This window comes from Oratosquilla oratoria, chromosome 12 (assembly GCF_046742065.1).
Source record: "Oratosquilla oratoria isolate Oo_2021 chromosome 12, ASM4674206v1, whole genome shotgun sequence".
NCBI classification, from domain to species: Eukaryota; Metazoa; Arthropoda; class Malacostraca; order Stomatopoda; family Squillidae; genus Oratosquilla; species Oratosquilla oratoria.
Window position 1 is genome coordinate 31,825,982 of NC_134788.1, and position 26,060 is coordinate 31,852,041.

The following is a 26,060-nucleotide window of genomic DNA, read 5'->3' on the forward strand; positions in this document are numbered from 1 at the left end:
TATTATTATTATTATTATTATTATTACTATCATTATTATTATTATCATTACTATCATTATTATTATTAATATTACTATCATTATTATCATTATTATCATTATCATTATTATCATTATTATCATCATTATCATTATCATCATTATCATCATTATCATCATCATCATCATTATTATCATTATCATCATCATCATCATTATTACCATTATCATCGTTATTATTATCATTATTATTATTATTGTTATTATTATTATTATCATTATTATTATTATTATTATCATTATTATTTAACTTCCTTCACCTCACAAAACGTAAACAAATAAACAAATAAAATAAATAAATAAATAAACGCTTTAAACATTCGTGACATCTCTGTATTTGGTCATCAATGGGTACCGTGTACAAAGGGCAGGAAATTCCTATGAATAGACAATTCTTTAAACTCGTTAATGGTCCACAACTAATGGCCAAATTGGTGTTACAGACAATAAGAATAATGTCGAGTAAAATAACAAGTTAAAGATTATAAGAATTCTGGCAATTTCACAGAATAGAGGAAATGACAACTTATAGGAACGAAAGTACAAATATAAAGCCTGCTATATCGGCTAGGTCCTTGAACGAAAGTAATTTGCAAATTATGGTTTGAAAATAGACGTGGAATTTGGGAATGGATGGTGTGTCACAACCCCGAAAGTTGTGACATTCAGTATTTTCAATTTGCATTTAATTTGTAAAACTTTATTATAAACATAATCCATGTAAAATTGTAAATGTATATATATACTAATTTGAAAAAAATAAAAGGATTTTTAGTAATAATTGCATATTATTTAGATAGACTTTATTTGGCAATGAATCAATGTAAATGAAGTGCAAATAATGTCAAGAACACATAGTTCGGAATAATTAATGCAAATGGCCGAGTATAACACAAAAAGCATGTACGAACCTTTTGAAACAGACAATCTTGGAAAGGAGGAGGGAATGACATTCTGACAAATGATGAAAGGGGTGCAAGGGCCAAGCAAGGCTGAGAACCCCTGTCCTAGACCCTCTTATGCCCTTTTTTTTTCAGGTAATGTCCCCTCTTACGACATAGGTTCGGAACAACATCCAACAAACCATACATTAGCCAAAGAACCCTACATATCTTCACATCACCGTAATCGACATTCTGAAACAGCTCTGGTATGCCTGTGAGCAAAACTTTCATTTACTGTTAGTGCCCATGATCAGTAATATTACGGACCTTTTCAAGTTCAGACTTGTATACGACACAACAGCTTTAGTTTTCTGAGTGATCAGAATCGGGCTTTTTATGCCTCATGGAACTGATGCACTCTTCTCATTCCTAGTGCAATCTTTCTTTTTGTAATTTCCTGCACATGATTTATAGCAGTGAGGTTTCTCTCCATTTCACTTGGCAGTACAGTTCTTCAAGATATACATTTGGCAAGGGAAACAGATGATGACATGATATATGTCTCTCACATAATATATACACCATTCCAATTTCATCATATCTTGGTTTTTATGAATAATTTCTCTAGTAGATGGTTCACACTTCGGTACATAATGTATGAAAAAAAAGATTAGTTAGCCCTTGATAAATCATATGGTTTAGATTTTCCTTGTTCCGTTGTGACTGATATTTTCGTTAGGTAAGAATAAGCTATGTCAAACCATTTCTAAAGATGACCTTGTACATTTGCAAGAATGTCTAAAATTGTTTGGACATTTGTTAGACGCTGAAGTGTCACGAAGATATCATAATAAGCAAAGAAGGAAAACACAGATAACGAAAAAGTTGTTGATTGCCTGAGAGTTGCAGGCCATTGTCACAGCCACAGGTTGTAGCTGTCTAGTGATGGATACTTTAGGAAGAATGCTGTAGGTCAGTAATGAGATCTAATTAGGTGTTATTCCATTGAAAGAAACCCAACATTTAAAATTTTGTAGAGGAGCCTGTCCGTAGCCCGGAAGTTGAACTTTGTTTTGGGTTGGGATACTCTTAAAAGAGTATTTCAAATCATAATAGCCCCTTAACTCTTAAGATCTAAGAAGTAGTTGACAGAAAATACTGATGTTTTGGAACACTTCCAAGTATTAAATGAAGAGTTAGTGTAAGGTTAGGTATGTATAAATTAGTTTGCCATTTTTTTTTCTAATCACTACTGATGTTACTATTTATTTGTGGTATTTATATCTGGGGGTTGAAAATACTCAGAATTATAAAAACTAGTTGGTGATATAAGAATTGCAACTTTGAGATGTAACATAATGTAAACTGAGCTAATTCTTGGTAAATGTAAAGATACTCATCCTTGAGATTTAAAAATCACTGCAGACATTACATTGAACTTGCTGTATTTATATATGGGGTTCAAAACACTTGGAATGATAAGGACTAGCCAGTGATACCTACCTACCTTTGTCCGATTTCATCTTGACCGATTCAGCTAATGTGGACGTCCGCTGTACTCAGGCAGCTCCTCCTCCTCTCTGTGTCACAGGATTGGAGGGAGTAGTTTTTGGAGCTGGTGTATCCCAGTGTAGGTGGTTGGTCCATAATTGTGGCCAGCCACTTGTCCAGTTTGTTTTTGAAACTCTCTAGTGAAGTGCCTGTCTGGTTTCGCAATTTCTGTGGGACAGAGTTGAAGAGGGGTGCCCCAATATAGGTGAAGCTGTGGTGTGCTATGTTCTTCATCCTTTGTGACGTCCCCTCAGTTTTCCTCACATAGCACAGGCGACCTCTTCTTAGGTGATATAGTGAAGGATTGCAGATGTGTGTAAATATCTAAAATTATGCTGTCATTAGTATACATTATCATAAACATGTATGTGTATATGTACATTTATATATATATATGTAATATATATATATATATATATAAATATATATATATATATGGATCATGTCAAGAACAGTGACCCCAATGATCCTCATCTAAAGAATGGCTATCCCATCATAACCTAACCTAACCCAACCCAACCCTCCTTTTTTCCCGATTCAGATAATATTAAGATTAGCAAACCCAACATATCTATATCATAAACAGAAAACCTGATTATACTAATGTAAAGAATAATGAATCCAATAATCTTGTTAGGAATAGCGAACTCTGCTGTGATTATGTTCTCTAAGATGTGGTCAGAATTGAAGAAAACTGTGCTTGTTTTATTGTTTATTTGAACAATGTTGTCCTTGTCTTTCTCATTAATCGCTAGCTTTGCACCCCTATTTAATTCAAAATACTTATTTCCCAATGCAGTCCCCAGACATGACTATTATGGGAGTTGGGGTTGGTACAAACAAGTGTTTTCTGATTGAAACAGAACACCCAATTTAATGAAATCAACAGGAAAACTGTTGTGAAAAAAATAAGATCTAATATCCTGTTTATGATAATAATAATACATACATATACCAAGACTTCTTCCCCCTTACAAGGGAGGTAGCCAAAAAGGAAAAGGCATAAAATCACTCCCACCCATTCCACCCCTGAATACACTCCACACCCCTCCACCCTCCCTCTTATCTTAGCACCTCCTGGATGACGGGTTGTCCCTGCACCTTGTCCACTGCCCTGGGTCAGAAGCAGTGTCGCAAGACACAGCACATCCACAGCAAGGCCACTTCATTAAATCGGCGACCCCCCTCTCCGTCCCCCCATGCATAAAAGGAGAAGACGGGGAGAAATCCCTTCGTGCTATGTCAAATTTTGCACACACATACTACCTCACCCCTATCCCCCCACCCATTCCACCTCATGCATCACAACATCATCCATATACAACCATTCTCCATTTACCCCTGTCTTCTGTCTTCCCACGTCCTTCCTCAACAGACATTCCCCTCTTCCCCAAAGACCCCTTCACTCCATCCATCCACCTCATCCTAGGACATCCCCTCATGTTTACTCCCTCCACATCTGCCTTCCATACCTCTTTTACTAGTCTTTCTTCACTCATTCTTTCCATGTGTCCAAACCATCCTAATACTTTTTCATCAATCCTATCTCCCAACTCCCTTTCCACCCCTGTTCTCCTCCTCACCTCCTCATTTCTCACTCTAGCCTAGTAACCCCCATCATACTTCTCAGACACCTCATCTCAAACACATTCAAACTCCTTCTCTCTTCCTCTCTTATGTTCCATGTTTCTGCCCCATACAGTGCTGTTGGCACAATCACTCCTTCATACAGTCTCCTCTTAGCATCCATTCCCAAATGTCTATTCCTCATTACACTTTTTAATCCACCAAGGCATTTACTTGCTTCTCTCAATCTACATTCTACCTTCACTCCACCTTTTCCTGGCACATTTGCACCCAAGTATCTAAAACTATCCACTTCCTCCAGTTGCTCTCCCTTAATGCTCACTTCCAGTCTACTGCCACTTTCACCCCTTGTACATCTCATCACCTTACTTTTACCCACATTTATCTTTAGCTTTCTTCCATCACATACTCTCCCAAACTCTGTCACCAACTTCCTCAGTCCCTCCTCCGATCCTGCCACAAGCGCAGTGTCGTCAGTAAACAACAGCTGGCTCACCTCCCACTTTTCTCCATTTTCTTTAACCATCTCCAATCTCTGACCCACTACCCTTGCATTTACCTCTCGCACTACCCCATCCATGTATAAGCTGAACAGCCAGGGCGACATAACATATCCTTGACCAAGTCCCACCTTTACCTCGAACCACTCACTCTCTATTTCTAATCCTGACACAAGCTCTACCACTCTCATAAAAACTCTTGACAGCTCCTAGAAGCTTTCCTCCTATCCCATATATCTGCATAACCTCCCACAGTGCCTTTCTGTCTACCCTATCGTAAGCCTTTTCAAGATCCGTAAAAGCTCAAAAAACATCCTTCCCCTTTCCTATAGCTTTCTCACATATTTGTCTTACCACAAAGATCTGATCTACACAACCTCTACCTGTCCTAAATCCACACTGTTCCTCACCAATTACTCCCTCTGTTCCTCTCCTAATCCTCTCAATCAAGATCCTCCCATAAGCCTTCCCAACTACACTTAACAAGCTAATCCCTCTGAAACTACTATATTCACACTTGTCCCCTTTTCCTTTGTAAAGTGGAACTATACAGGCACTCCTCCAGTCCTCCGGTACTCTACCCTCACTCCAGCAAACATTAAATAACCTCACCAGCCAGTCCACCATCACTGTACCTCCTTTTTTTAGACATTCTGCATGGCATCCATCCATACCAGGTGCCTTACCTGCTTTCGTCATTTTAACAACTGCCTTCACTTCATCCTTCCTTATTTCTCCTTCATTTTCCTCACTCATCACGGTCATTTTCTTAGCATTTCCCACTGCAACTATCTTTCCCTCCCTATCCTCCTTCACATATAGCAACTCCCTAAAATACTCTGCCCATCTTCCCCTTACTGCCTTCTCTTCCATTATCATCTCTCCATCTGCACCTTTTACCTTTTCTTCTCTACTTGGTTCGCCTCCTTTTCCTCTCTTAATTTCTTTCCAAAACATCTTTTTATTGCTTTCAAAATTTTCTGTCATACCCTTTCCCCATTTCACATCTGCTCTCCTCTTTGCCTCCTTTACCTTTTGCTTTGCTTCTCTTTTCTTTTCTTTGTACCTTTCATATGACTCCCTCGTCCTATTTTGTAACCAATCTGTGAAAGCTCGCTTCTTCTCTTCTACAACCTTCTTTGTTTCTTCATCCCACCTTTCACTACCCTTCCTTCTATTTCCTCCTGTCCTTGTTCCACACACCATCTTTGCACACTTTGTGACTCCCTCCTTGAACCATCCCCATTCCTCCTCCACACCTAGCTCTACTCTATCCTTCACTCCCTCCCACTCCTTCAGCTTCTTCTTGTACTCCTTCTCCTTTTCATTTAAAAAATTCACTCTAAGCACCTCCCTACCTTTTGTCCCTTTCCTCTTTCTCCATCTATCCTCCACTCTCAACTTACCTTCCACCAAAAAATGATCTGATATTCCCTTAGCACATGTACATCCTTAACTTTTCCTATCATAGTCCTATTTACCACTACATAATCCATCAACGCTCTATCTACCACCTTTCCATCCACCACCATCTCCCATGTGTACTTATGCTTGACTTTCTTCCAAAACACTGTATTTGCTATCATCAACTCTCTTTCTAGACACATTTCCACAATCAACTCTCCACTACGATTCTTTCCTGGAACTCCACATTTCCCAACCACTCCATCAATTGGACCATTTCCTACCCTAGCATTAAGGTCTCCCAGTACTATTACATTGACATTTCTCCCTAAATCCACTATGCACTCATTTAAATCTATCCAAAAGGCCTCCTTTTCTTCTACACTCTTCTCACTGCCAGGCCCATATGCACTTACAAAGACCCACATCTCCTTTCCCAGTTTCACCTTCATCCACATTATCCTTGAGGAAACCTCCTTCCACTCCACTACATGTTTATCTATCTCTTCACTTACTAGAATAGCCACCCCTTCCCTCCCTCGCCCTCTCTTCACTCCTGATAACTTCCCACTTACACTCCCAAACTTACACTCACCCTTCCCTTTCAACTTAGTTTCACTCAAAGCCAACACATCCATCTTTCTTCTCACAAACATACTACCTATCTCTTCCCTTTTACTCTCATCTGTACCACATCCACGCACATGAAAAGACCCAAACCTTAGGGTGCTGTTCCGAAAACTCCCAGACCCTCTTATGCCTTTACTTTTTCGTTTAGGAATGTCCCCTGTGGGGCTACAAGGAGAAGGATGCCTAGTCCCACTCCCCGTCCCTTTCTTCTCGCCTCCTACGATCCAAGTGGAAATACTTGGTGGCAGTATTCTTTTCCCCCACCACAGGGAATTCCCCCACAGCAGAAAATGAATACTCAGAGAAATGGTACAGGACAGCTGCAAGGGGTTAGGGGATAGCATAACGGAGGGACAGTCGTAGTATAAAAGTGTCATCACTTCTCTATGAAGAGTTTTCCTCTATCATAGACAAAATTATGTGTGGCTCTGGTCCGTAGGGGTGCCCCATATAAACCCTAAAGTATCAACTGCATGCTACTTTGCCACAATAACAAGCAGCCAATACCCCAGACGGGGTACATATAATGTTAAAATAAATTAAGCGGATGACATTAAGATTGTTGATACTCCAGGTTGATCGGATGCTGAAACTGGTACCTGAAAAGAATTCCTTATTTGATCTTAGGATACTTTTTTGAAAGTTCTTTTACTCCCATCTCCAACGTTTCTATGTAGGTTGGCAGGTTGCATCCCATGCAATTATTGGGCACCTTATTGTCTTCCCTTTTTAGGGAATTAATTAGGGTGTCCATACAGAGGAATGATTATTTTCCAACCAGAAAAAAAAAAATAATGAATAGATAATAGTAATAAAATGAAAAATAGAATAACAGTTGTTCCACTTTTCAAACTGTGTGTGATGTCTTTGTATTGCTTTGGTCATACTCTGATCTGAGGCTTCATTTCTAATGGTTTCAAAAACTTTGATTTATTCTTGTTATCATACTATATATCCATTCAATTTTTGTATGGTTTTAATGTATACATGAAATAGAAGTGCAAAAATATACTTTTTATGCAATTTTGATCAATGAAATAGAAGTGCAAAATATAATGGTGATTTTATCCTTGATGCATATGAATGATTTATTCTACATCTATAAAAATTGTTTTATGATGATAAGCAAGGAAATGTAGGACTGTGGACATTGTCATGTGGCATTTTGTTGCATATCCTTTCCAACTTGTCAGTTTCTGTATTAATGACCATTTCTCTCATGATTCTATCGATGGTCAGAAGGTCACCTATTTTCTTCTTTGTTCCAGAGTTGGCATTTCCAGCTTTAACAATCTCTTCAAATGACAGTTCTAAAAGTGTTGGGGCCATATTCGTAATTGCTGTTTAGATTCTTTCAATTTCCTTTTATTCTTTTTAGTACTGGGTGTCCATAATGTTGCTGCATACTCCAGTTTTGGTCTTATCAGTGTGATTATTAGTTTCTTTACCATTGCTTCGTCCAAGTAGGTAAAGGCCACCTTTATTGGTCATAGCAGTTTTTTCTATCTGTTTATCTGGTGCCATGTCCTTTGTGATAATCACTCAAAGGTCTTTTACAGAACTCACTCTCTTTACTTCCTTTGTACCAATTTTATATTGTCATAGCATTCTGTGAGTAACCTGGTTTACAAATATCCTTTTTGTAGTGACAATTCTGTATTACAGACATTCTCTTAATTAGTAAAGCTTCATAAGATTATTTCAATGCTTCATGGAGAGAAAAAAAAAATAGAAGCATGACACAGGTAGAGAATATTGTTAGGGATCTTACAATTTTTAAGTTATCTAGAGAAAGGATGTAATTTAGTGGATCTATTACCGGTGTGTCAACTTCAAAAATTGAATCATTTACCTTCATTGGGAAGGGGATCAGTTTGTACAGGTTGAATCTAAATTCAGAAGAGAAAGGAACCTCTGTTATTACTGAAGAAATATTTAAGTATGCAGTTTACTTCACCAAAGAAAGGTTGGAAATTACAATCTTTCTTAGGTGAGCTAGTTATCCTTACAAGTTGGGGCATTGGGAGAAGGGAGGACATGTCTTGACCAGAATTTGCAACAACTAAATCTTGCGCAGAGGATTCCAGGAGACACAGGATTCCAATCCATTACTTTGAGGATAATTGACCTGAATATTAATTTTGTTTACCTTAAATAACTTACATAATTTTTCCAAGATTTTGCTGTTAAATTCAGTAGCATTGTCTGAAACTAAGATCTTGGGAGTTGTGAAATTGCAGATTACTTGTCCATATATTACTGAAGCAATTGTTTCAGCTCTCATATTTGGAATGGGTTGTAAAATACAAAATCTTGACAGATAATCAATGACAAGAAACACATATATTCCTTTTCAGACAACTCAAGTGTATCTAAGTGAATTTTTCCCGAGGTTTATGTGGTATAGAATATGATAGCACAGGAGCAGACTTGGGTGTATTTCCTTTTACCTCCATACATCTCAAGCAATTGTCAATATGTAAGTGAATATCTCTCTTCATGCCTAGCCAAAAGTATTTAACTGTGATTTCACTAAGATCCCTAGCTCAGCCTGACATATTGTCATGCCCTCTTTTTTCAATGTTGCAAATCCTATCAATAGATCTGGGAAGACAGATTCTTCTACAACTATCACCAGAATGTACAAGTGCTCATTTTTTTTTTCTATTATACAAAATAACATAAAAGTCAGTCTTATCTAATGTTTTAACTGACTTTCTGTTAGTCCTTGCAATGAGTAATGGATTGGTTCCAAGATTTTCATTCCTAGTTTCAACCTTTTAAGCATTTTACTGGTTATAACATTTACTACAGATCCTGTATCAATAAATATTTGAATAGGTCTATTGAATAATTGACTCACAACGATGGGTCCTACAGAACTCCTTCCAATTGTTGTAGTAAACGAGAGAGAAAAATTCCCATGGTTGTTATTCTCTTTTTCATCCCTTTTCAGTACCGTATAATGTCTGTCCCCCTAAGGTTAGCTCTGTAGTGTTGTTTTATTTTGTGTCTTCTGGGGTTTTTACTCCTGTTTCTGGGCAAATACAACAAAAATTTGGCATTCCTCTTCAATCCTGTGTTCTGTGTCCTACTCAATTGTGATACAAACAGAAAGCTGTGTTTCTACAATGATATCATGACTCTCATATTTTCAGTTCCTGCAAATAATCTCATAATAACACACATGCTGTCCCAGTTTCCTACAATTATGGCACTCAGTCTAGCGTTCCTGGAGGTGCTCCTAACTGTTTAAATCCTCTGTTTCTGTAATCACTCCTAATTTTACTAGTTTCTTGGTTGTTGTATTATCAATGTCATGACTAGAGCCCGTATTTCTAGTCCTAAAAAAGTGGTCAAAATAGCGCAAAAAATATGGTCAAAATAGCACTAAAAAGGTTGATATTGCAGGCATCATAGCAAAATAGTTTTTATTTCTAGCAAAATAGTTCTTATTTGTAGCAAAATAGCACATAAAACTTTGCTAGTTTTGGCTAAAATTCAGCAGTTTTCTTTCATGTGTAGGTAGCTACAAAAACTGAGAGAAAGTTATTATTTTAATCGGAAACCATGTTACTTTTTTCACTCAGCCTATGTGCATATTGCTTGTACAGGAACTTATATAGTTGTGTACTTTCTTTATAGTGCTTAGTTTTGTAGTATATATAAGAATGAAATAAAACAACATTATTTTCATAAAACAAATTCCATTTCAAAATTCAAGAAAAACTAACAACAAAGGAAGAATAGACATTTTTCTTCATCTACGTATTATATTAACATTACGTATAGTATAACAGAAATAGACAAATGTATAACAAAAATGGTATTACATGTAAACAATAACTACCATATAGTTAAAAAACTATAAAATAGGTAACAAAAAGTAATACTCAATAATTAAACATACAAGAAATAATTAACATTTTATTTATATTTTCCATTGTAAGCAACAATCTTCTATCTGACAGAATCATTTTCATTTTTGAAAATGTCTGCTCAACTTCTACTGAAGTGACGGGAGCATACTTAAAGTAAAGTACACCCTGTGTTGAGCGATGTTCTTCTCCACTTCTACCTCTTCTTTCCCAACTATAATGTCTCTAATTTTTACAATATTTTCGTACCCTGGATTATTCTTAACAACCCTATCACCTTTGGCACTCACCGCTTTGCCAACCTCTCCATATGCCATGCCTATCCTATTGAGAGCTACCTGGAACACTTTTAAAGAGTCAACTAGAGGCAGATTGCGCTCTTCCAGTTGTTTAATGGAGTCCGGTAAAGAGGAGTAGTTTGCAAGGATGTACGTGAGGTTGTGATGTAGAGCTGAGCTCTTCATCAGTTCTTGCATGATTTTGATTGAGCTCGCGTCGTCCAGGTCAGATGAATTGATAATGTCCTGTAAAGGGGTAATAATTTTTTTTTAGTGTTTTACATAAAATGGAGAATAAATCATACCACCATTATGTCACATAAATACAGTGCTTCTACAGATAACATGAACAGATTGCATAATGCATATTTGCCATACCTTCACGACTGTAAAATGTTTAGCATAATATAATGCGGCGGTTATCCATGCACCTCATCTCGTTACAACAGGCTTTGAGGGAAGGGGCACATCAGGAGCCTTCTCTCTGAAGAGTTCGCATCTACTTGGGGGCCTTCAGGAATATTTTTTTACCATTTGATATTAGATTATCAACGTCCTGAAAGTGCATCCATACCTCTTCTGCAACTCTGCAAGCCGTGTGCGAGGCAAGTTAGGTGCAGCATATTGGAGTACAGAATTTGTAGGGAAGCTGCTGTTTTCTTCATATATGCTGCAGCGTCTGTCACCAGCAACAATATGTTGTTATACTTAATGGATTCTGGCTAAAGTGCGTTCCAATTGAGTGGAATTTAACAGAAATATGTCAGATTGTTTGTCTATTTCAAGTGTGCCTATTATTGCTGTCGCAATCTGCCTCCCCATCATATCACAGAGCACTCGTCCACTGCCAACCACAACTTGTTGTCTCCTACTGCGTTTCATATCTTTTCAATGGTAGCTGTGTAGTGACGATCCACATCATTTTTTCTGATGGTTGACTCGTGTGGAAGCACATGTCCTGTATATTTCTCTAAAAAAAAATTGAAAGCTTTGTTTTCTAACTTCCATATAGGAATATTTGCACTTACCATGGCATGGCACAGGTCTAAATTAAATGATTCAAATGAATTGTTGTTTCGATCATGGTTTTGCGCATTTTCGGGATTACCACTGCCTCCACCAACATTTCTAATATGTTTGGATGTTTTTATGTGAGCTGCAATGTTTGATGTTCGTAAATAGTTCAAGGTAATGTGACACAGTTTGCACTTTAGAACACTATTATCATCACTCCCAACACACAACACATTACTCCCGAACGTATCATATTTCGGATACGCACTCCATCGGATTGCTTCACTTTTGGCATTTTATAGCAGGTTCAAGCACTTGTGTAACTGGTAATGGCGTGACCACAATAACAATGACTTGCACAATTCACGTGGAATGCAGATTAGGTACACACGTGACACATATTTATACATTGGTACAATGTATTATAATACATTGCTATTATATGTAAACATAACCCATTTTTAATTTTTGTTGCTTATAATTTCATTAATTTGACAAAAAACCCACTTTTATCTTTTGATAATATTCTAAATTTTTCCTCAATTATATTTCTTACGTTTTCTCAAGTAGGAAATTTAAAGAAAATTGAAGTATGGCAAACTTAGTTATAATAATTATTTATTCAGCGTTACTTGATAATTAAATGATTATATGTTTAATGTTACAGATACATACTACAACTTTGTGCAGGTTTTATAGTCATTTATTGCATAATGAAGACTACTTTTTGCCTTTGTGTCTGGTCAAAATAGCGTTTATAGTAAAGTAGCATTTTTTGCAATAAATGCCAATTTTTATTTGCATTTATAGTCGTAATAGCAATAATAGAGTTAATGCTAGAAATCTGGGCTCTAGTCATGACATATGGAATATTTGCCTTACTATCTTGATAACCTTGTAAAAGATGATCTCCCCTACCTTTCTCAGAATCTACATTTTCTTTCAACATTTCTATCTTTTTCATTTCATCTAGTATGTTTTTGTCACTATTAGTATATCAGTTATATTGATGAATCAATTTACCCCTATTGTATTGACTGCGAAGTAATAACCTCTTGACGGAGAAATTTCGTGGTTATTCTAACTATTATAATTACAAGTATAATACATGCGAGTTTCTACCTTCTCTGTTGATGATGTCGATTTGAATAGACTCCTTCTCTTCAACTCGACACATATGGGTGCGCACGTCGGCAAATCATCCTTTTCCTTGTAGTCGTCCCTCTCCTTCACTAGATCGTTCTCGTACCAGCGTGGGGATTTGCATGCACTACGTTGTCCCGTCTGTTGCTTGGAGTTTGTGAGTATTTGCATTTTCTTTTGTTGACAAATGATTGTGTTTTGTTTCTTCAAAGACGTTGCCTGCGATGATAGTTTGGCTGCAACAATACTCTACATATGTGGAAGCATGTATGCCGCAGTACATTCTTTATATGTAGTCTTTAGTTACGTGCACAGAGTGCTTCTTTCCAGAGTCTTTTTTATTGTGTGCGTTGAGTGTGAGTTTGGGAGTGTAGCTGGGAGGTACTCGGGAGTGAAGAGGGGACGAGGGAGAGAAGGTGTGGCTATACTAGTAAGTGAAGAGATAAGTAAGCAGGTAGTGGAGGTGAAGGAGGTTGATGTGGATGAAGGTGAAGCTGGGAAGGGAGATGTGGATTTTTGTAAGTGCGTATGGACCTGGTAGTGAGAAGAGCGTAGAGGAAAGGTAGGCTTTTTGGGTAGATATAAAAGAGTGCACAGAGGGATTAGGGAGAAATGTCAATGTAGTTGTATTGGGAGACCTTAATGCTAGGGTAGGAAATGAACAAATAGATGGAGTGATTGGGAAGTATGGAGTTTCAGGTAAAAATCGTAGTGGAGAAATGATGGTGGAGATATGTCTTGAAAGAGAATTGATGATAGCAAATACAGTGTTCAGGAAGAAAGTCAAACATAAGTACACATGGGAGAGGGTGGTGGATGGAAGGGTGGCAGATAGAGCATTAATGGACTATATAGTGGTGACCAGGAGTATGGTAGAAAGAGTTAAGGATGTACATGTTCTAAGGGGAGAGAGTGGGGGAATATCAGATCATTTTCTGGTGGAAGGTAAATTGAGAGTGGAGAATAGGTGGAGAAAGAGGAAAAGGGCAGAAGGTAGGGAAGTGCTTAGAGTGAACTGCTTAAATGAAGAAAAAAGGAGAGTGAGTATAAGAAGAAGCTGAAAGAGGAGTGGGAGGGAGTAAAGGATAGGGTAGAACTAGGAGTGGAGGAGTAATGGGGATGTTTCAAGGAGGGAGTCATAAGGTGTGCAAAGATGTTGTGTGGAACAAGGAGGGCGGGAGGAAATCTAAGGAAGGGTAGTGGGTGGTGGGATGAGGAAGCAAAGAAAGGTGTAGAAGAGAAGGAGCAGGCATTCATAGATTGGCTACAAATTAGGACGAGGGAATCGTATGAGAGGTACAGAGTAATGAGAAGGGAAATTAAACATAAGATAAAGTAAGCAAAGAGGAGAGCAGATGTGAAATGGGGTAAGAGTATGACAGAAATTTTTGAAAGTAATAAAAAGATGTTTTGGAAGGAAATTAAAAGAGAAAGAGGAGGCGAATCAAGTAGAGAAGAAAAGGTAAAAGGTGCAGATGGAGAGATGATAATGGAAGAGAAGGCAGTGAGAGGAAGGTGGGCAGAGTATTTTAGGGAGTTGCTAAATGTGAAGGAGGATAGGGAGGGAAAGGTAGGTGCAGTGGGAAGTGCTAAGAAAATGAAAGGAGAAATAGGTTGGATGGATGCCATGCAGAATGTCTGAAGAAAGGAGGTACAGTTATGGTGGACTGGCTGGTGAGGTTATGTAATGTTCGTTTATGAGAATGGTAGAGTGCCGGAGGATCTGTAGGAGTGCCTGTATAGTTCCACTTTACAAGGGAAAGGGGGACAAGTGTGAGTGTAGTAGTTTCAGAGGGATTAGCTTATTGAGTGTAGTTGGGAAGGCTTATGGGAGGGTCTTGATTGAGAGGATTAGGAGAGGAACAGAGGGAGTAATTGGTGAGGAACAGTGTGGATTTAGGACAGGTAGGGGTTGTGTAGATCAGATCTTTGTGGTAAGACAGATATGTGAGAAAGCTATAGGAAAAGGTAAGGATGTTGTTTTTTTTGGGGCTTTTATGGATCTTGAAAAGGCTTATGACAGGGTAGACAGGAAGGCACTGTGGGAGGTACTGCAGATATATGGGATAGGAGGAAAGCTGTTAAGAGCAGTCAAGAGTTTTTACAAGAGTAGTAGAGCTTGCATTAGGATTAGAAATGGAGAGAGTGAATGGTTTGAGGTAAAGGTGGGACTTCATCAGGGATGTGTTATGTTGCTCTGGCTGTTCAATCTTTACATGGATGGGGTGGTGCGAGAGGTGAATGCAAGGGTAGTGGGTCAGGGGTTGGAGATGAGTAAAGAAAATGGAGAAAAGTGGGAGGTGAGCCAGTTGTTGTTTGCTGACGACACTGTGCTTGTAGCAGGATCAGAGGAGGGATCGAGGAAGTTAGTGACAGAGTTTGAGAAGGTGTGTGAAAGAAGGAAGCTGAAGATAAATGTGGGTAAAAGTAAGGTGATGAGATGTACAAGGGGAGAGAGTGGCAGCAGGCTGGAAGTGAGCATTAAGGGTGAAAGACTGGAGGAAGTGGATAGTTTTAGATACTTGGATGCGTATGTGGCAGGAAAGGGAGGCGTGGGGGTGGATGTAGAATGTAGATTGAGAGATGCAAGTAAATGCGTTGGTGGATTGAAAAGTGTAATGAGAAATAGAAATCTGGGAATGGATGCTAAGAGGTTATATGAAGGAGTGATTGTGCCAACAGCACTATACGGGGCAGAAACATGGAGCATGAGAGAGGAAGGGAGAAGGAGTTTGAATGTGTTTAAGATGAAATGTCCGAGATGTATGATAGGAGTCACTAGGCTGGATAGAGTGAGAAATGAGGAGGTGAGGAGGAGAACAGGGGTGGAAAGGGAGCTGGGAGATAGGGTTGATGAAAGAGTATTAGGATGGTTTGGACACATGGAAAGAATGAGTGAAGAAAGATTAGCAAAAGAAGTGTGGAAGGCAGAGGTGGAAGGAGTGAATATGAGGGGGCGTCCCAGGATGAGATCGATGGATGGATGGGGTGAAAGGGGGATTACACAAGAGAGGAATGTCTGTGGAGGAAGGACGGGAGAGGACAGAAGATAGGGGTGAATGGAGAAGGGTTGGGTATAGATGATGCTGTGATGTATGAGGGGAAATGGGTGGGGGATGGGGGTGAGGAAGTATGTATGAGAAATTTTTTGACGCAGCCCGAAGGGATTTCTCCCCTTCTCCTTTTCTGCATGAGGGGATGGAGAGGGGGGGGGGTCGCCGAATTTATGAAGCGGCCTTGCTGTGGATGTGCTGTGTCTTGCGATACTGCTTCTGACCCAGGGCAGTGGACAGGATGCAGGGATGACCCGTCATCCAGGAGGTGCCAGGATGAGAGGGAGGGAGGGGAGTGGAATATTTAGAAAATGGAATGGGTGGGAGTGGTTTCTATGCCTTTTTCTTTTTGGCTATCCCCTGTGTGGGGGGAAAAAGCCTTTGGTATATGTATATATGTTATTGGCACATGAAAAAAAATAGCAGTGTAAATCAATATCAGATTTAGATGCATCCCACTACGAAACTATAATATCTGACATCAGGAAATGTGTGGCTTCAGTCAAAACCATCACTTTTGCCATGTGTGCTTGCCTTGGACTGTTGGGGTAGGTAATCAATAGTCTCTCCTTGGAATAGGAGAGAAGTATGGAATTTCAGCCCACAATTTCTAGGCGAAAGGGTGTAGGGTGGGTGAAATGTATGTTTTGACTCTGCCACCCCTCTATAGGAGGAAAGGGTATGTTGGTTTGTAATATTGTCAGCAGTTGGAACTGCTACACGGATTGGACAGTGGCTCGTGTCGTGGAATTAATCTGGCAACTGTATGTTTGTTTACATTGTTGTGAAATATTATGGATGAGTCGAAGCAAACAACACTTGTAATGACCAGTTGACCATTTTTGGTGTTTCCACTATATGAAGTTGATATAATGTGTGTATTGCCATGACCAACTAAGTGATCAGTGACCAATGTGGTTCTTGTTGGCGAATAGTGTGGGTATGTAGGTGGGCACCTTTTCGATGGCTGGGACAATGTCATTGGTGTGGATGTAATGTGCACGCATCCCATTTGCATGAGTGTTTTTCATGATCGATTTTACTATGTGTTTTTTAGGTAAAATATTCTTATAATAGGGGATGGCGGCATGTATGAAATGGTTTGTGTACAAAACACCCACAATCCTACTATTACAAATCTCAAAAAGTTCATGTCACTCTTATGATTGCATTTTTTTCTTTTTTCAGAGAGGTAACTATCAACATTTCTGTGGGAAAGTTATCCATAGATTCCATGTGTTTGTCATGCAGCAAAGAAAACCTAATGTGACCTATATTATGCAGTTTTCTCACCAAAAGATCATCACATGTATGATATGATGGCCCACATAGTAGAGAAGCCTTTCCAGTGTGACTTGTGTGACTCTGCTTTCTCACAAAAGCGTAATCTCAGATATCATATGATCCACACAGGAGAGAAGCCTTTCCAATGTGACTTGTAATCTCAACCTTTACATGATGACCCACACAGGAGAGAAGCCGTTCCAGTGTGACTTGTGTGATTCTGCTTTTGTACAAAAGGTTGTTCTCAAACGTCACATGACGACCCACACAGGAGAGAAGCCATTCCAGTGTGACATGTGTGATTCCGCTTTCTCACGAAAGGGTGGTCTCAAACTTCACATGATGATCCACACAGGAGAGAAGCCTTTCCAGTGTGGCATGTGTGATTCTGCTTTCTCACAAAAGCGTAATTTCAAACATCACATGATGACACACACAGGCGAAAAGCCGTTCCAGTGTGACATGTGTGATTCTGCTTTCTCAAAAAAGAGTAGTCTCAAACTTCACATGATGACCCACACAGGAGAGAAGCCGTTCCAGTGTGACATGTGTGATTCTGCTTTCTCACAAAAGGGTCATCTCAAACTTCACATGATTACCCACACAGGGGAGAAGCCGTTCCAGTGTGACATATGTGATTCTGCTTTCTCACAAAAGGGTAGTCTCAAACTTCACATGAGGACCCACACAGGAGAGAAGCCATTCCATTGTGACTTGTGTGATTCTGCTTTCTCACACAAGGGTAATCTCAAACGTCACCTGATGACCCACACAGGAGAGAGGCCATTTCAGTGTGACTTGTGTGATTCCGCTTTCTCAAAAAAGGGTGGTCTTCGACATCACATGATGACTCACAGAGGAGAGAAGCCATTCCAGTGTGACGTGTGATTCCGCGTTCTCACCAAAGGGTGATCTCAAACGTCACCTGATGACCCATACAGGAGAGAAGCCATTTCAATGTGACCTGTGTGATTATGTTTTCTCACAAAAGATTCATCTCAAACGTCAGATGATGACCCACAAAAGGAGCGAAACCTTTTCAGTGTGACTTGTGTGATTCTGCTTTCTCACAAAAGGGTGGTCTCAAACGTCACATGACGACCCACACAGGAGAGAAACCTTTCCAATGTGACTTGTGTGATTCTGCTTTCCTCACAAAAAGGTGATCTCAAACGTCACATGATGACCCACACATGAGCGAAGCCATTTCAGTGTGACCTGTGTGATTTTGCTTTCTCACGAATGAGTCATTTGAAATGTCGCATGAGGACCCACACAGGAGAGAAGCATTTCCAGTGTGACTTGTGTGATTCCACTTTTTCACAAAAGGGTCACCTCAAATGCCACATGATGATCCACACAGGAGAGAAGCCTTTCCAGTGTGACCTGTGTGATTCTGCTTTGTCACAAAAGCATAGTCTCAAACATCACATGATGATCCACACAGAAGAGAAGCCTTTCCAGTGTGGCCTGTGTGATTCTGCTTTCTCACAAAAGCGTGGCCTCAAACATCATATGATGACCTACACTGGAGAGAAGCCTTTCCAATGTGACACGTGTGATTCTGCTTTCTAACAAAAGAACGATCATAAATGCTAAAGAGAAGCAGTTCCAGTGTTACCTGTACAATAAAGCTTTTTCACGTAAGGATGTTCTCAAAAGTCACATGATTACCCATACAGGAGAGGACCCATTGCAGTGTGACCAGTGCAATCAATATTTTTCACGAAAAACTGTTCTCAAATGTCTCAAGATGATCCATACATGATTGAGCCTTTTACAGTGTGACCTGTGGGATGAAGCTTTCTGATATAAGGATGATTTGAAATAGCACGTGATGACCCATTCCGAAAAAATGCTTTTCCAACAGCTTGAAGGAGCAGTATCTAACATCATATGATAATGAGTGCAGGTGATATTTCGTTCCCATACCGACGGAATCACCCCGTTATTTCCCCCCTACCACATCCTCCAGGTTTTAGCGGGAAAGGATGGCGTGTCCCCAGCTTGGTTATCTACTCTTCAGTGAAGACGAAGTCTTATACTGGGGAGTGGCCAGAAATTTCAGCATTTCTTAAGGGAGAAACTGGGAGAGTTTGAATAATCACATAACACGTAGGAATCCCCCGGGAGTACATGTACAAAGTCTGCATAACTACCTCAGAGGGGATTTTGGTAGCCAGTACACACCTCAGGGAGCTGTGGACTCGGAGGATTTTCGTAGGGGAACAACAATTCCTGGTGACTGGCGCGTAGCACCGCAGTTGCAACGATGTGGTTCGGGATCTACCACTATTGGCAACAATATCCGTACCCAGTACATGAACTACTTCAATGCAGAGGGTGCTGTGCAACGGCAGTTGGCAAATGTATAATTGTGTAGGTGCCCCTCCCCATTCCCCCAGATAACCCTCCTACCCCGCACTCACCACCTCGGCCAGATCTATGCCCTGTCTCTCTTCTTTTCCCTCATGCCCTCGTTGTCCACCATCACTTTTGTTGTCAACACTCCCTCTATCACATTTACATACGAATTATGTATCAGGAATTATTGTTGATGGGACTACTGTCCATACTGTGATTCTCTACCTTATGATAAGAATTAATTCACAGACTCTGAATACACATTAAAAGAGTGGGACTATGAAATGCCTGTTTAACGTGAACCATTGCAGTCTCCCTTAACTCGAGACACCTATTTTACTTGGTAAAACTGGCTGATTTTGTAATATACCTATACAGGCTGTCTGAAAGTAATTGTTGGATTTCATTACCCTTATGTGAAGCATATGATTGAAAATTGGTTATATACTTAGAGAGAGAGAGAGAGAGAGAATAGTAAGTACATACGTACCTCGGAATCAGAAACATCCTCGGATACTGTTTCTGTAGTCTGATTGCTCGCGGTGCTTGACATATTTGACACAGCTGGCCGCACAGAATCACCATCGTTCAGGAATGACAATATGTCAAAGCACCCACAACTTGGGTGTATGACTTTCATCTGACCCAGCTCCTGATTTCTTCGATGTGCACATTAGCCTCAATTCTCGCCGATGTTGGTCTCTGAGGGAATCCAATTTCTTTTTTACATCATTAACACTCCTGCTTATTGTCTGTGCTATATCCCTTATTGCTGCAGCACGCTTGTCTCTATTTCTGTAATCAAAACAACTTACATTCCACTAGACATCCATGTGATTTATATATATCAATCAAAGTTATAGTGTCTTGTCGTGACCAATATGCACTAGTACTCGGAGTGGACATGGTGTACTAATAACGTGGTAGTCAGTGGATCTGCCTGCATCATCGGCCGCTAGACAGAGGGGGCGGCGGTCCGTCTTCGGCAGCTAGAAAGAGGGGGCCGTGACCCGTCTTCGGCAGCCAGACAGAGGGGGCGGCGACCCCCATTCGTCAGCCAGAGAGAGTGGGCGGTGACCCGTCTTCGGCAGTCAGACAGAGGGGACGGCGACCCGTTTTCTTCAACCAGAAAGAGGGGGCGGCGACCCGTCGTCGGCAGCCAGAAAGAGGGGGCGGCGACCCGTTTTCGGCAGCCAGAAAGACGGGTCGGAGGGACAAGGAGTCGGAGGGACAAGGAGTCGGACGGACAAGGAGTCGGACGGACAGAAAGTCGGACGGACAGAAAGTCGGACGGACAGAAAGTCGGACGGACAGAAAGTCGGACGGACAGAAAGTCGGACGGACAAAGAGTCGGACGGACAAAGAGTCGGACGGACAGAAAGTCGGACGGACAAGATGCTTATCCTCCAAAAATGACTGACTGCCTAACACGGGTGTCTACCCCTCTTTCTTCCTGACTGCCTAACACGGGTCGCTGCCCCTCTTCCTGACTGCCTAACACGGGTCGCTGCCCCTCTTCCTGGCTGCATAACACGGGTCGCTGCCCCTCCTCCTGACTGTCTAACATGGGACGTTGCCCCTCTTCCTGACTGCATAACACGGGTCGCTGCCCCTCTTCCTGGCTGCCTAACACGGGTCGCTGCCCCTCTTCCTGACTGCATAACACGGGTCGCTGCCCCTCTTCCTGGCTGCCTAACACGGGTCGCTGCCCCTCCTCCTGACTGTCTAACATGGGACGTTGCCCCTCTTCCTGACTGCCTAACACGGGTCGCTGCCCCTCTTCCTGGCTGCCTAACACGGGTCGCTGCCCCTCTTTCTTGTCCGTGCCTTCGCATCTTGGCCTCGATAGCTTCTATCGTTGTCGTCTGGGTCAGTCACCTCCCTCGTCTCTGAGAACTTTGCTCCCCCCCCCCGCCCCCGGGACGGCACTTAGGCATGTAAGGTCTCTGCCTAATAGTCTCGACAGTTGTGTCTTCGATTTAGTTTTCAGTTTGCCGTGTTCATATAGACTCAACGAGTACATTCTCCGAGGATATGTCTCCTTTGCAGGTAGAATGGGTACTGCCCAGTGTGGCCACTCACAAAATGTAAAAATGCCAAGATGATCCAAGAAAATCCAAGGATTGTTTTTTACACTGATACTTGCGAAAAACAAGGTGAGATGGATCCTGAAATGGATTGTGGCTTATTCGAAATAGGAAATTCAGTTAGAAGAGGAAATTCTACCCACCAAATACTTTACAGAGGATGGTATTATTGTAGGAAGAAGGATACTGGCATAGGGTCCTCCTCTAATTCCTCATCATCAACATCATCGGCTTCACTATGATCTAAAGTTGCTGTGTCACTATTCTTCCTGGACTCTTCCCTCTCTCTACATCTCATCTTGTGACAGTGACCCAACTTTACATCTTTGATTAATGAAATAGATGGTTCTCACTTTTGGCAATGGCTTGCTTGGCCAATAGACGGTTTGCAACTGTATTTGTGTGTAGTCTGTTGCTTTGCTTGGATCTAACTTGTTTGATTTGGGGAAAAAAATTCTTTCAACACAGCCAGATGAGTGTGGCAGAGCTAATAAGTTGCACGTAAATGTTGCAAGAAGGTTAAGCTTTTCTTTATGATTCCCATCTTTCACTGAATGTAAATCATTCCAGAAAACAGTTGCAGACTGACTTATGCCTTTAATTGTCTCTTGCATTTGTGAGATCTCGCCATAGCTCTTGTAGCAAATCTAGCTCATCCACCTTCATCAATGTTGGAAAATGTTGTTAGCATAGCGTGCTACCTTATTAAGTGAAAGGCTATTCTAATAGTAAACTAACATTTTAAGCAATTGTTTACAAATTGGCGAAAAAAAAATCCAAGATTTGTTCATTTTCTACAATTTACAAGCCAAGGGCTTCGCCTTTCTCGGCTTCGCGCGCGCGCGCGCACACACACACACACACACACACACACACACACACACACACGACTCGGTGGCGTATTTAGTAGAGCACTGAGCTGCCACAACAGTGGCCCGCAGCTCATGGTTCGAATCCTGCCCAGGGCCGAAATTACTTCGGTACCGCTGCGCTTCGTGTCGTTACTCTGACTCTCGTGGGCGAGGAGTTGGGTGTGTGTGTGTGTGTGTGTGTGTGCAAGGTCATAGCATTACCCATAGATCGGACCTACGAGCTCTGAGCTCTCTTCCAGGAGGGAAATAGCTGTCGATCACGAGTCCAACACGTGATCCAAAGACCAAGTGAATACACACACACACGCACGCACGCACACACACACACACGCACGCACACACACACACACACACACACACACACACACACACACACACACACACACACACACACACACACACACACACACACACACACACACACTCGGTGGCGCGGTTGGTAGTCTCCGACTGTCACTACGGCGGTCCGGGTTCGAATCCTGCCCAGGGCTGAAATAATTTCAGTATCGCTGCGCTTCGAGTCGTTACTCCAACTCTCGTGGGCGGGGAGTTGTGTGTGTGTGTGTGTGTGTGTGTGCGTGCGTGTAAGGTCACAGCAATACCCATAGATCGGTCATACGAGCTCTGAGCTCTCTTCCGGGAGGGAAATAGCTGCCGATCACGAGTCTAGCACGTGATCCAAAGACAAAGGTGAATACACACACGCGCGCGCGCGCACACACACAAAAACACACACACACACACACACACACACACACACACACACAAAACATGAAAGGCATAGAAACTATTGATAGAGAGGATCTAATAAAATGGGATAACAGAGATACAAGAGGACACAGAAAGAAAATCAAGAAAGACAGTTATAGAAGAGACCTGAAAAAGAACAGCTTTCCCCACAGGGTGATAGATGTTTGGAACAAGTTAGATGAGAAAGTGGTGTGTGCAAAAACAATACACGAATTTAAAAGCAGTCTAGACAAAACGAGATATGAAGACGGGACACCACAAGCATAGCTCCCCTTCCCGTATAATACAATTAGGTAAACACACACACACACACACACACACACACACACACACACACACACACACACACACACACACACACACACACACACACACACACACACACACACTGGCCTCACAAGCCGGAGAGCCGGGGTTCGATTCCCCGGCCGGGCGGAGACAAGTTGGGTTTGTCTCCTTTCACGTGTAGCCCCTGTTCACCTAGCAGCGAGTAGGTACGGGACGTTAGTCAAGGAGTTGTGACCTTGCATTCCCGGTGTGTGGAGTGTGAGTGGTCTCAGACCTACCCAGAGATCTGCTAATAATGAGCTCTGAGCTCACTGCCGTAGGGTGGTGTCTGGCTGTCTCGAAAAGAGGCTGCAGCAGATCCGAGGTGAACACACACACACACACACACACACACACACACACACACACACACACACACACACACACACACACACACACACACACACACACACACACACACAACAGACAAATAGGCTGAACGGTGTGGTTTAAGTGTTGATTTGGGAGTATCGATTGGGACCCAATTGGGTCGCTATGTTTATGTTTCCATGGAGTCTTAGAAGAAGACTGGAATGTGTAGAGCAGACCTTGGTTTTTCTTTAATATGTGTGTGTGTGTGTGTTTGTGCATACGTGTGTGTGCTATGAATTGTGGTGTTGGATCATGTCATGTTAGTTAGTTTTTTTTCGTAACTTAGTTCCCAGGTTCTGTGTTGGTTAGTGGTGCCTGGTTAGAAGTCATCATCTAAGTTCTTGTAAGTTCTTATATACATACATACACACACACACACACACACACACACACACACACACACACACACACACACACACACACACACACACACACACACATGTATATATATATATATATATATATATATATATATATATATATAGAGAGAGAGAGAGAGAGAGAGAGAGAGAGAGAGAGAGAGAGAGAGAGAGAGAGCGGTCCAGTAAGATATGCTTCGCGTCGGTCACGTGACGTATAGTGTGGATCGGCCAGTAGTAGCAGTCGACTATACTATAATACCAGTTATCATCTACAGTGGCCAACACTGGAGAAACTCGAACGATAAGCATGATAATAAATGCACTTTGCATTATATTTGAAGAAAACGTACGTGACAGTGCTTCAGAAAAAAGAAAAAAAAGAATAAAGAAAAATGAAATTAGCCGCCATGGCTCTAGAGCAGTGGTTCTCAAACTTTACCATGCCAAGGACCCCCCCAGATATTTAAGTCCCATCCGAGGACCCCCAGCCAATCAAAAGTTATTATTACCATACCAAGATACCCATTACATGATTATAATGCAGTAAATTTACTATTTGCATATTCCTACACAAAGAAAGTATAAAAATAAGCATTCAAAATATTTTCAACATTTTGTCGATTTTCGGTTTAAAAACATTTCCATCTTCAGTTCACACTTTCTGTAAGCATAGAATAAAGCTTGAATGAATATAAATATTAATTAGAAAGAAACAAATGAAATATTATGACATATAAAAATGTAATAGAGAAGTGCTGGCTGATTGCACAACAAAATATCGATATCACCGACACTATAATGACAGAATCAGTTTTGTATATTTTCATAATTATATAGTTTTTTCTGGATTTTTTTTTTCTTTTTTTTTTGTCATTGTGTCGCGGACCCCCTAGGACCTTCTGAGGGACCTCCAGGGGTCCGGGGACCCCAGTTTGAGAACCACTGCTCTAGAGGATTAGATATAAAAGAAAAAATCTTCTCACATTTTATTCAAGTGAGTTCTTCGTGTTATTTGTCATTGCGAGGTGCAGCCCCGACGATAACATAATATCACATTCTATTTGTCTAAACAATCTTCACTTCCACACTCCTCCTCCTCCTCCTCCTCCTCCTAGTCCTCCTGTAGCTTAGTTTAGTAAACACTAACAGCCTCGTTAGGGCCAGTAGCCCTGCTCTTCTTTGTTCTTCCTTTGTTCCTCCTCCTCCTCCTCCTCCTCCTCCTCCTCCTCCTCCTCCTCCTCCTCCTCCTCCTCCTCACTCGCCCACCTCCACCTTTACCCGGGTTCTGTAACCAGACTGGTATTCTTCTATGCACTCAGTGACAATCTGGGGAGTTTTTCGTGCACTCAGTGACAATCTGGGGACTTTTTCGTGCAGCATGAAGTGACAATCTGGGGACTTTTTCGCTAGTTTCTGTCGTGTCTTACCTGCGTAATGACACAAGATAAACTACTGAAATACTCAACGACCAAGTTTTTCCTATCATTTCATTGAAAAATGTAATATTTTTGGTACTGCACCTACATCTGTGTCAATACTTTTAAATTAGGAACTTTTTGTTCCAATCTAGGAATTTTTCAGCACGAGCTTAGGGAATTATTGATCTCCCTTTGTGGGAGCTCTCTAGTACCACTACCTTTCCCGTATTGACAGTCAGTCGTCATTTGTACCCGAGGGAAGA

General features: G+C 41.0%; 1 protein-coding gene across 1 annotated transcript in view; it reads left to right on the forward strand.

Annotated features, from left to right (window-relative positions):
• Positions 1-18,165, forward strand: part of LOC143030312 (uncharacterized) — a 29,488-nt gene extending 11,323 nt beyond the window's left edge. The window contains exons 5-8 of the mRNA XM_076193465.1: positions 548-624; positions 1,077-1,189; positions 16,897-16,953; positions 17,375-18,165. Coding sequence (XP_076049580.1) covers positions 548-624; positions 1,077-1,189; positions 16,897-16,953; positions 17,375-18,133 — 1,006 coding nt within the window. The 3' untranslated portion in view covers positions 18,134-18,165. The remainder of the gene's footprint in view (positions 1-547; positions 625-1,076; positions 1,190-16,896; positions 16,954-17,374) is intronic.
• The last annotated feature ends 7,895 nt before the right edge of the window (positions 18,166-26,060 follow it).